At 38.7% G+C, this 10761-nt stretch overlaps 1 protein-coding gene across 2 annotated transcripts in view; it reads left to right on the forward strand.

Moving 5' to 3' along the window:
* Positions 1–10761, forward strand: part of PTPN2 (protein tyrosine phosphatase non-receptor type 2) — a 30776-nt gene that overhangs the window by 17859 nt on the left and 2156 nt on the right. The window contains exons 6-9 of one of the 2 annotated variants that reach the window (XM_032181361.1): positions 1290–1499; positions 3105–3263; positions 6273–6451; positions 7924–8025. In XM_032181361.1, coding sequence (XP_032037252.1) covers positions 1290–1499; positions 3105–3263; positions 6273–6451; positions 7924–8025 — 650 coding nt within the window. Of the gene's footprint in view, positions 1–1289; positions 1500–3104; positions 3264–6272; positions 6452–7923; positions 9609–10761 lie in introns of those variants that run through there. The other variant, XM_032181360.1, reaches the window with a different exon arrangement.

Consider the following 10761-nt stretch of genomic DNA (forward strand, 5'->3'; position numbering starts at 1 on the left):
ATTTAGGAGGCTTTCGTAGGTTTACCCTCTTAAATCTCACTGCAGACTCATGTACAAAATATGATGGTTCAGACTCGGTCCACATTAAGCTCTTAGCCAAAAGATGAAATATTCCTGTAAAATGTGCATTTGAGAATGACTGAAGTCATGCCAATATTCCCTGTTTTCTTTGAATCATTCTTGCAGCATCAGGCATTGAAGGCAAAGGACAAAATATGAGACTATTTTTTTACTGTGGTTAACTATGAACTGAATAATTTTAGTTTAACAAGGGGTTTTCATAAGTTGTCCCTTACAAGAAGTTAAAACAGGCCGAGCAGGAGATGAACCGTAGAACTTACTTGAATTACATAGATATATTTTGGTGGTGCTGAAAAAGAAAACTGGATTTTCTGAAATATCCTGGCATTTTAAATCTACTTCTGTTTCAAATTTGTGGAGGTTTGTGTAGGTTTAAATCTATGGAAAAACAGACAAAATGGAGGGATGGTAAAAATAAGGAAACCTTTCTAAAATTCCTGAGCTAAATTGGTGATCAAATTGTCTCAAAATTGCTGTAAAAATAAAAGAAGGGAGGCAAGGGGTAGTATTTTATAGAATTCACTTCAGATTTGCTGTTAAGATATGATCCAAATTTGTGATCAAAGCTTTTCAGGATACTTACAGGCTCTCTTACTGTCATTTCATTACTTGCACTTAGTTGGTTGTGTTCGCAAAGAGAGGGGGAAATGTTGCATTGTGTTAAAATCTGTATTTCCTTACACTGGGTGAATGCTTCAAGCTGGGTCTCACAGCCTGGTTACTACAGGCCTTTGCCACAAAGCTTCCTGCTGTTGTATCATTAGTATAAAGGAGATGCTGATACCTCTTGGTATTAAAACTTGCTTTGAACAGGAGTGGAGAGTGCTTACAATGCTGATGGGTATTTTTTCAGTCCTGTCAATGCTAGCAGCCTTGTAACTTGCTGTCAGCCATTAAGCTGCATTAATGGCTGAAAAAGGGATGTTTTGGGGCAGGAAGTAAAACAAACAAAATATTAACACTGGAAGCTTGAGAAGAGGAAAAAAATGTTTGGTAATAGTTGCAAAGGGGAAAAACTACTAACGTGGATGAAGAACTGCTTCAAATTGCAGTGCTGGGTGCCCTCCAACAGCAAGATCCTGGGTTGTTTGTCGAAGCGGGAGGTTTGAAATAGAGAGTAGCTATTGATTTGGATTGGGGAAATGTGTGCTAACTAAACAAATGTGGAGTACTCTCTAGTTGCATTGTTTATTTGTTTTCACTTCTAGAGTGGCGAGTCCAGGATGATATCTCATTTTCATTATACTACGTGGCCAGATTTTGGAGTTCCTGAATCCCCAGCTTCATTCCTCAACTTCCTTTTTAAAGTCAGAGAATCTGGCTCACTAAGTCCTGAGCACGGACCTGCAGTAGTTCACTGTAGTGCGGGGATAGGACGATCCGGCACGTTTTCATTAGTAGACACTTGTCTTGTTCTGGTAAGTGATCAGTTGATTTGTCACCGCTTCCCTTCCCCTGACACCCTGCCTTTCTTCCCCATTTTTGGTTGGGAGGCTTTAGAAGCACTTAAGTTAATGATGTCAGTGAAAACTTTGGTTAGGGCATCACACTTCTTTTTTTTCTTCATGTTTTAATAGCTTAAAAACACAAGCCTTGCAATACATTTACAAATCCATCTTGAAGTACTTTACACGTTTTCACAGCTTCCTGGAAAGTAAATAAGAAGCACTCTTTTATGTGAGATGTGTGTAGAATAGATGGAGGTTTTGTTTTTTAGATATTAATTTAGGCTTGCGAACCGTGTCCTCTGTAATCGCTCATAATTTGAGCATATTATACATGTATATGTTAAGTATTTATTTAACAAGTATTTAAGGTTTTGTTGGATTTTCTGAAATTCTAGATTCTGACTTTGGTTAGGCTTGGTATTACTGAGCAGTATAACATGGGCTTAAGCCAGATAGGATTTCATTAGATTGGAGGATTGGAGCACCTGTCATATGAGGACGGGCTGAGAGAACTGGGCCTGTTTAGCTTGGAAAAGAGAAGGCTGAGGGGAAACCTCATCAGTGCATATAAATATCTGAGGGGAGCATGTCGAGGATGGAGCCGGTCTCCTTTCAGTTGTACCCAGTGAGAGGATGAGAGGCAGTGGGCATAGACCGAAGCACAAGAGGTTCGGCTGAATATGAGGAAGCATTTCTTCACTGTGAGGGTGACAGAGCACTGGAACAGGTTGCCCAGAGAGGTTGTGGTATCTTGTTCTCCAGAGATACTCAAACCCCGCATGGATGCCATCCTGCACAATGTGCTCTAGGTGATCCTGCTCAGCAGGGGGGCTGGACTGATCTTCAGAGGTCCCTTCCAGCCCTGCCCATTCTGTGATTTAAGTTACGAAACAGTCATCTTATGTTTTGGGTAGGCCCTCTCAATTTATTCATTATTTTTCTGCAGACTTTCTTTTTTTCTGTGTTCATAAAAAACATAATGTGAACTGTGATGCAAGTATACATTAATACTAAAAACTCAAGTGAACCTTGCAATAAGCACAGGTGTGCAGTTAAAAATGCCCCATGAATGTGTAGTATGGGGAAAAAATGCGTGTTGCTTGAATTAGAGAATCTGCTTTAATTAAAGAAACCTCTGCTTCATTCATTCCAAATTGCCATTCTGTTCAGGAGCAATAGGAAATACTGTTTTATGGTTCTTACTGTGACAGTCTTTTTTTTTTAAAAAACAAAAACAAAAACAAAAAAAAAACAGTTTTGTTGAAGTACAAATTTATGTGTGAATAAGGCATATCTAGATTTTTAAGACTTGATATGAGGGTACTGATTTATTTGGTTAAAACATGATCATAGATTTGTTCATTATAAGCTTTCATTAATGGTTTACTTTTTTTCCTGTGAAAACAATTTAGAAACTTGGAGATGTTAATTTCTTACATAACTAATATAAACGTAATGTGAAGAAATTTCTTTTTTTTTTTTTTTCAAATTGTGACTCATTTTTTAATTGTAATTATTTTTTGTATGTTGTCTTTATCCGTACCTGTGACACTTTCAATATAACCTTCTTTACAGATGGAAAAAAAGGACCCATTTTCTGTAGATATTAAGAAGGTATTACTGGATATGAGAAAATACCGAATGGGACTTATTCAGACACCAGATCAACTAAGGTTTTCATATATGGCTGTAATAGAAGGAGCAAAGTTTATTATGGGGGATTCAACTATACAGGTAAATATTTCCATGTGTTTAAGCATAAAGAGTAGAATGCCAACAGTAGCTTAAAAATGAGCTCCGAACTATTTTAAAACAAACATTTTGTGAGACTGAAATGAACTGCCTTTTTCAATAGATGCCTTGAAGGTATTAGAGGTGTATCTGATTAGCCTTTTCTAGCTGCTAAACTCTTAATCCTATGTAATTGTCTCCTCTGAGATAAAGTACAAAAATAGCTCATTACCCTGGTTTTGGAAGGGTTAAATCAATATCTTCAATACTATAAAGCAAAAGCAACACTCGGTATCGCTTGGAAAAGATAGCAAAGATCTCTGCTGTGTTTCTTGATCCTTGCTATAAGTTTATCTAACAGTAAAATTGCCTGATGCTACAGGTAAGTTTTATTAGTATAGCTTATTTTTTTGTATCCTTTGCAACTTGTGTTAGAGTTACTAGAATGTAGCTGAATGTAATGAGTTTCAGGGCAGCGATTACGGTATCTCACCAGTACATTGGTGTCGTTTGTGATACTTACAGTGGCTACAGCTGCTTTTAATGTCTGGTGCTGGGGGTGGAGGGAGGACCAGAAGGAGAGGTTGTTTAACAGACTTAATTCTGCTTTCATATGCTAGGGTTTTTTTAATGATTTTGCTGGTTTGTTAAAATCGTGAATGAAGCAGATGAGCCGAAACACGTTTCCTCTTCTGTGGTTCAAACGCTGCTAACCAACGCCTAGGGAGTTTGCTGCTGGTGTGAACACCTGTACCAAGTGCCTAGAACACTGCGTGATTCATCTTAACGTGTACAGTAGTTTAACCTCCTTACTTTCTGGAGCATTCTTTCTGGTGGTAATATTTTTTTTGCTTTGTCCATTAAAAAGCTGTGCTTCAAACTGAGCAGCTCCAGTTCCCACAAATATCCACGTAGATTGCAGGATTTCTTGTTTCTGGATACAAGGAAGCTTTGTCAATTCAGAGTGCTGCTTGTCAAGTTCCAATGTGTTTTGTTTGCACTAAGAGCACACTGCGGGCACATTTCTTCACTTGCGGAGGTGGTTGTTTTGTGTTCTCTGATGGTTCAGGTGACCTTTCCTAAACCAGTGTTTTCTGCAATGTACTTAGCTATCCTGGTGCTTTCCAGGGCATCAGGGTCATACGTAGAAAATCAATACTTGTTTCACCCAAGTTGGCAGTACTTCCAGGAGTGTTTCTCCATTCAAGGACAACTAGATCTCTTTTTCACCCATGGAGAACTGTCGCACTGTCCAGAGCGTCAGAGGTGTTTCCTTCTTTGCAAACAAAGGCAAAAAAAAAAAAAAGCAGGGGTGAGCGTGAAGTCAGAGCAGGCTTCACCACCAAGCTACTTCTAACACTACCCACAAGTTCAGCTCTGACCTTTCAATGTTTTTTGGTAAACTCTGCAGGCAAGCACAATGCACACTTGGACCTTCGCTTGCTTAAAGTATTTGTATCAGGGTAGGAGACCCTCCCTCTCATTTTGAAGGGATCAACGCTCATCATGAAGCCGCACAGGGGTGTGTGACAGTGTGCTGGTGCGTGGTTCTGTAGCTGAGACAATGACTTCCTTCCCAATTGTACTGCAGTATGTAAAAGAAGGGAGGTCGAACAAGATTAAAGTTTTCATTTCTATAAAATTTCATCTTATAATAAAGATAAATTACTGTTGTTTTAACAACATAGTAAAATAACTTGTCACTCTCTCAGGAAAAAAATGTGTTGAAATGAGTAGTGGATGGAAAATGAATTTGTGGCTTGGAAAGGACAAAGAAGGTTTAACTGCTTAGATCCATAGATGTGTTTTGCAGATGAAGAACAGTAACACCGCAGCTTTGTACTGAAATTTGTGAATGACAAGTACAGTTCAGAGGACTCACCTGATCCAGTCAACCGAACATCTTAACGTGCCTTTCCCTTCTCTCCATTCATTCTAAGAGTTAATACAGGCCCTAAAACTTAGCTCCCTTACACAGACATCTCTGTTATAATTTTGAGGGTGACTGTCTCTGTTTCGGGTCTTCCTTTGCGCTTGTTACTCCATATTCAATCAGTATTTGTCTTAGCCAGCAAGTCTCTTACTGACACAACCCTGTCCTCAGAAGAGGCTCTTTCTGTGGCAGTAAGATGAATCTGCACTGTGGGTTTCCATAAGTTGTTCGTGTCTGTTTTTTCACATCAGCCTCTGAGCTTGTTTAGGTTAGTCCAGCAAGCTTGAATTCATTCCACAGGTGAGAATCTAACATGAGTTTTTTGAAGAGTCAAATTACAATTCATCTTTCTAATCATACACATTTAACAGCACCTCATTTTTGTTTCTGAAGTATTCAGTGTCCTTGTTGGCTGGCTGATCTGTGTGAGAAGAGCACTGGTTTGTTTGGGGGGCAACTTTTTTTTCCTTCCTGTTACATTCTGTTACCTGCAGGCTTTCTTCTGTGTAAAATTTTGTTTATGCAAGAAAGTCTTCAGGCTAGTCATAGCTGGGACAATTACCCATTAGGAAAACGATGTAGTAGACCAGTTACTACTATCTACTACTCATCTTTTATTTTTCCTTCCATGTTATTTTAGACTACTTCTCAAAAAAAAAAAAAAGGTGAATTTCTTTGTTATGAGGCAGTATGTCTTCTGGGCTGATGGACATAAAATGAATCAACTAGTAGATTGCAACTTTGGAGTAAATAACCCTAGATTACTTTTTATGAGGGACTGTAAATTTCTCCAATTTCTCCCACCATTCCTTGGCTTCCCCGTATCTCTGTGGAAAGTTCTCTTGGACATTCTGAATATTGTAGGAATTGGTTTGGGTGGCCATTTATCTAATGAGAGCTGCTTTGCCTCTAAAGATGTGATGTGAACCTCCTTGAAAACATTGTCGAACAATTCTTTTTTCTCTTGATCTGATAGCTCCCTTAATCTACTTCTTTGTTCAAGATGTCTTCGCACAGAATGGTCACCGAATGCCCTCAGTGTTAGGGGAATGTTTGAAATATATTCTCCTTGTTTGCAGAAACGGTGGAAGGAGCTCTCTAAGGAGGACCAAGCACCAAGTTCTGAGCAGTCTCCTCCACACCCAGCCAAAATAACCACAGAGAAGTACAATGGGAACAGCATAGGCCTGGAGAGCAAAGATCAAACAGAGAAAAATACTGACCTGCCCTCTAAAGTTCAAGATGGAAACATTGAAAGGTAGGTGAAATGAAGAAGTAGTTCAGGAGGCAGAGACGTTCCTGAGAGGCTGAATTATTGTCTGCTTTTCTGATCTTAGGAAACCGTCATTATCTTCCTTCAGTAGAGGGAAAGGACAGGTGGTATTTGGCAGTCTTAATTATTTTTTAATAAAACAATATATTTCTTGTGATAAAGCTTTATTGTGTAAAGGACAAGAGAAGGAAGAACGTGTGTCAAATTGAAGCAGCTAAATCTCATGCTTGAAAGCATTTTCTTACAGACTGTCTGTGAATTCCATTGCACATGTGAATTAGGTCTAAAAATGCCCAACAGAATTTGATACTAATGTTTAAATACTATAGCAGCTTACCTTCGGAAAAATACATACTTCAGAAGCATGGGGGTTTTAATTACCTACCACTTCCTATGTGGTGCTTGAAATGGTGTTGTGGAAGCCGTACGTCACCCTCCATGCATGTTATATTTCTGCCATCGATAGATTTCTGTGGTCTGGTTCTGGCATCTGACTTTGTCTCGCTGTCAAGTTAGCCCGTGTCACAAGCACCAACGCCTCGACTCCTGGGCTTACTCTAGCCAAGGTTCCTGCACACAGCTGCACTGGGAACTACCGTCTGGGTTGCTTTGGGATCTGTGTCATTGGGGTCTGCCTGCGGTACCTCAGGCTGTTGATACGTGGCCAGAGACCAGGACTGGACTGTGCAGAGCTGTGCAAGCACAGGAAGGAACAGTGCCTGTTCCAGAGGACTGCAGACATTCCATGTAGATAGAGTGAAGTTTGGAAATAACAGATGGCTACTAACTTTTATGTCTTTATCAGTGTTTTGAGAGAGAGAAAACTGTTTTGCATGTGTCTGAAGGCTGCTCACAAGCACAGAGAGGGGTTATGGGTGTGTGTGGTGTGTGAGTGCTAGGACTGGGACGATCAGAGGCTTTTTCTTGTGGTAGATCCATGCTTTTTTTTAGAGATGGTGAGGATGCTTCTGGAGACAGAAATCACAAGAAGGCCCTGGTAGCGTAACAGCACGTAGCTGATTTCTGCTTAGCTCACTTGGGATTTGGTTTCCAAGCTAAGACGAGCACCATGAAAGTCTGCATGTGGACATGAGTAGGTTAGGGTCAGTATATCACTGAGTTCAGTGTGAGCTCCGTAGTGGAGGCACATACTTAAATGTTTACATGTAATACCCTACACCACACGTAGCTGCAGCCTGTGTGCAGTAAATCTCAGCCGGCAAGTGGGGCACTGATAGTGAAAGATACAGAGCAATTAAGCTCATTCTATTCCCTGTAAAACACTTACATCTTTACATATGTTAGCTAATTCACAGGTCTTCACTAAACTGAAACCATCTACATTAAAGTCTGTTAAAACAGATTAAAGATTATGTTTGGAAGAAGTTTGTTTTAATATTTGAAAAAGCGTTTTTCCCATTGCATAACTTAAAATTTATTTTTCTTTTTTCTTTAAGTACTGTCCGAAAACGGCTGCGAGAGGATAGAAAAGCTAACACGGCACAGAAGCTGCAGCAGATGAAGCAGAAGCTAAATGAGACTGAAAGAAAAAGAAAAAGGTGGTTATATTGGAAACCTATTCTCGCTAAGATTGGGTTTGGTACACTCATTTTAGTTGGCGCTTATTCTTGCTGGAAAATGTATTTTCAAGAACATTCCTTGTAAGTAACAAGTAAGCCTGTCTGCTCCAGCAGCTAATTTTGCTGCAAGTGAATGTCCAGGGGTGTGACTTTAAGCAGTAGACTCCTTACACCTGGAATGGGTACAGACCATTACATACTATAGAGAAGTGATGTAAACTTGATCATATGTCGACATCTCAGGACTTTCCATTGCAGGTACTTACGAAAATGAACTGCTACCCTCCCAACAAAGTTTTTTGTTTATGTAAGCAGGTACAAACCTGCTGCAACTGTTTATACACTTTTAAAAATGGTGATCTGCCGGATCTTGAGCAAACCCTGAACCACAGAGGTTTAGCTACTGAAGGCTGTCTGAATTTCAATTTACATGCCTGACATAAGCAATAAACAGTGTTGTATCATTTACGTTATTAATACAAATAAGTTATCCTTAAATGTGTGTAATGTGTAATGTACCAGTGAGCATAAACATTTTATATTCTTACGACCTAGGATAAATATATTTTATAATTGCATATTTAATCTTTTTGTAGTTCACTGTACTTCTAAAGGCTCAGTTTGTACAAATTTCTGACCAAAAAGAATTTGATTTTTGAAACTAAATGTAATTTGTGCATGGAAATAATAGTGCAAGCATTCCCCTTATTTTGAATTTCAGATTTATATGAGCAGCTAGGGGTCTGATGAAGCACTTACCAATTTCTACTCTGTTAATTTGCATTCCTTATTTATTTTTTGTAGTTTTCATTATTTAAGTAAGGCTTGGAAATTTGAATTTTTTAAGGCTTTGGAGAACTTAGCCCCCACTGAAAAGCATACTGTTAAATTGACAAATGTATTCAGACTTCAGCTACTGTTTGAAGGCCAACGTTGTTAAAGTTCTGACATTCCATTAAATGTGAAGCATAACGTTTTGTGTGTCTATAGATTTTAATTGCTATAAAGAATAAAGTCCACTTATCAGTAATATATGTAGAAAGCACAGCAAAGGAAACTAGTTTGTCTTCCAAGCGTGGTACCGATAGGAAGCGAATGTTGGTAGTATTCTTCTGCAGGCAGTATTTTCAGTTGTGCTAGCCTCTTCTGGAGGCTCACAAATTCTAGAATTGCTTCTCAGGTTGCCTACCTCATTTATTTAAGAGGCATGATGGTAAAAACACTCAAGGACTATATTTTGAGACTACCTATCCTACAGTCTTGTTAATATTATTGAGTACACCCTTGCCGTTACTTGGGCAATAACACTTCCCAAATAGTAACCAAACATAAATCATTTGCTGTACTTCAGGTTGTCCTCACAGAGGTCGTATGTGGCATATGTAGCTTGTTGTCATCCAAGCTGAAACTTAATCATTAGTGGTATTGGACTGCACTTGGAAACCTGGATTTTATTTATTCAAGCATTGACTTGTTGAATGACTTCAGAGAAGTTGTTTTCTTGTTCTGTTTTCCCAGTTTGTTTCCTGTTGGGTGAGGTATTTGGGATTGGTTGGGTTTTTGTTTTGTTTTCTTTGGTGGGTAGGATTTTTTGTGCTTATTTTTTTGGTCCTTTCATAAAGCACTTTTTGGATTTGTTGCTGAAAAATACTGAGAGAGACAGATAATTACATTGCTCCTCCTCCAAAGGATTTAACTTGAAAGGTTCCCAGTATGTTCAAGTTTAGTTGTAACGTACAGGCACAGGGCCCGAACAGTCTGACGTTAGCTACGCAAAGCTGTGTTGCGTGTACTCTTTGAAATCCTCATTTCACAATAGTTAATACTATTTTGGACTGCACTGTTTATATAGTAAACAAATGCTTATGTGTCCAGATAAGGAAAAGTGTAGTTTCTTGGAACATAGAGTTATGTATTTGGGAAGTCATGTGTCAGTAAAACAAAGATAATTTGTATTGTGGCATTACTGGCTGTGTAATTTGCTATTATACAGCTATAATAGCAAAGTGACATGCTGATGGCTGTGACGCACTATTGGCAGCCAGCTTACATATTTTAAGGCACCCATAATTTTGCAAACCACAGTAACTTAGCCAACAACAGGTTTGCTGGAAGATTCTTTTGTTTTATTATTCTTCTTTTTAAAATTGGGAAGATTTTTCTTTAAAATATTAGCTGTAGCTGACACAGTATAAATTTATGTGCCTTATAAAAGATGTTTTGGTTATGGAAAAAAAATGTGGAATGTAACTAAATGCTTTTATAGCAAAGAAATATTCCAGACTTTATTTGAAATGCTTAAAAGCAGCTATGGAAAAAGTGCAGGCAAAAACTTTGCTGAAAACATTGTCATTTATCAACTTTCTGTTTGTTTGAGAAGAATTTTCCTGGGCCACCAACATCATGCAGATACTGAGTTCAACTTGGGTCTTGTCAAGTTGTCCCTTGAAATTTTCCCTGTTTCCATCTTCTAAAATTTGGCTTTTTTGTTCTTTGAATCCTGAGGAGGCATTCTGCTTTTCTGGGTGAGAGCATGTGAGGCAGGGCCCGAGGGAGCCTTCTTAGGTCATCTGGCTTTCACCTTCCTGATGCAATAAAGTAGAACTAGGATATTTAGCAGTTGATAGGTAAAAACTCAGTTTGGTTGCATCCTTGTATGGCTCTTCAAAGTCTAATTGATCTTAATTTAAGAACAACAAACCAATACAAGTCTAG

Source organism: Aythya fuligula, chromosome 2, assembly GCF_009819795.1.
Source record: "Aythya fuligula isolate bAytFul2 chromosome 2, bAytFul2.pri, whole genome shotgun sequence".
NCBI classification, from domain to species: Eukaryota; Metazoa; Chordata; class Aves; order Anseriformes; family Anatidae; genus Aythya; species Aythya fuligula.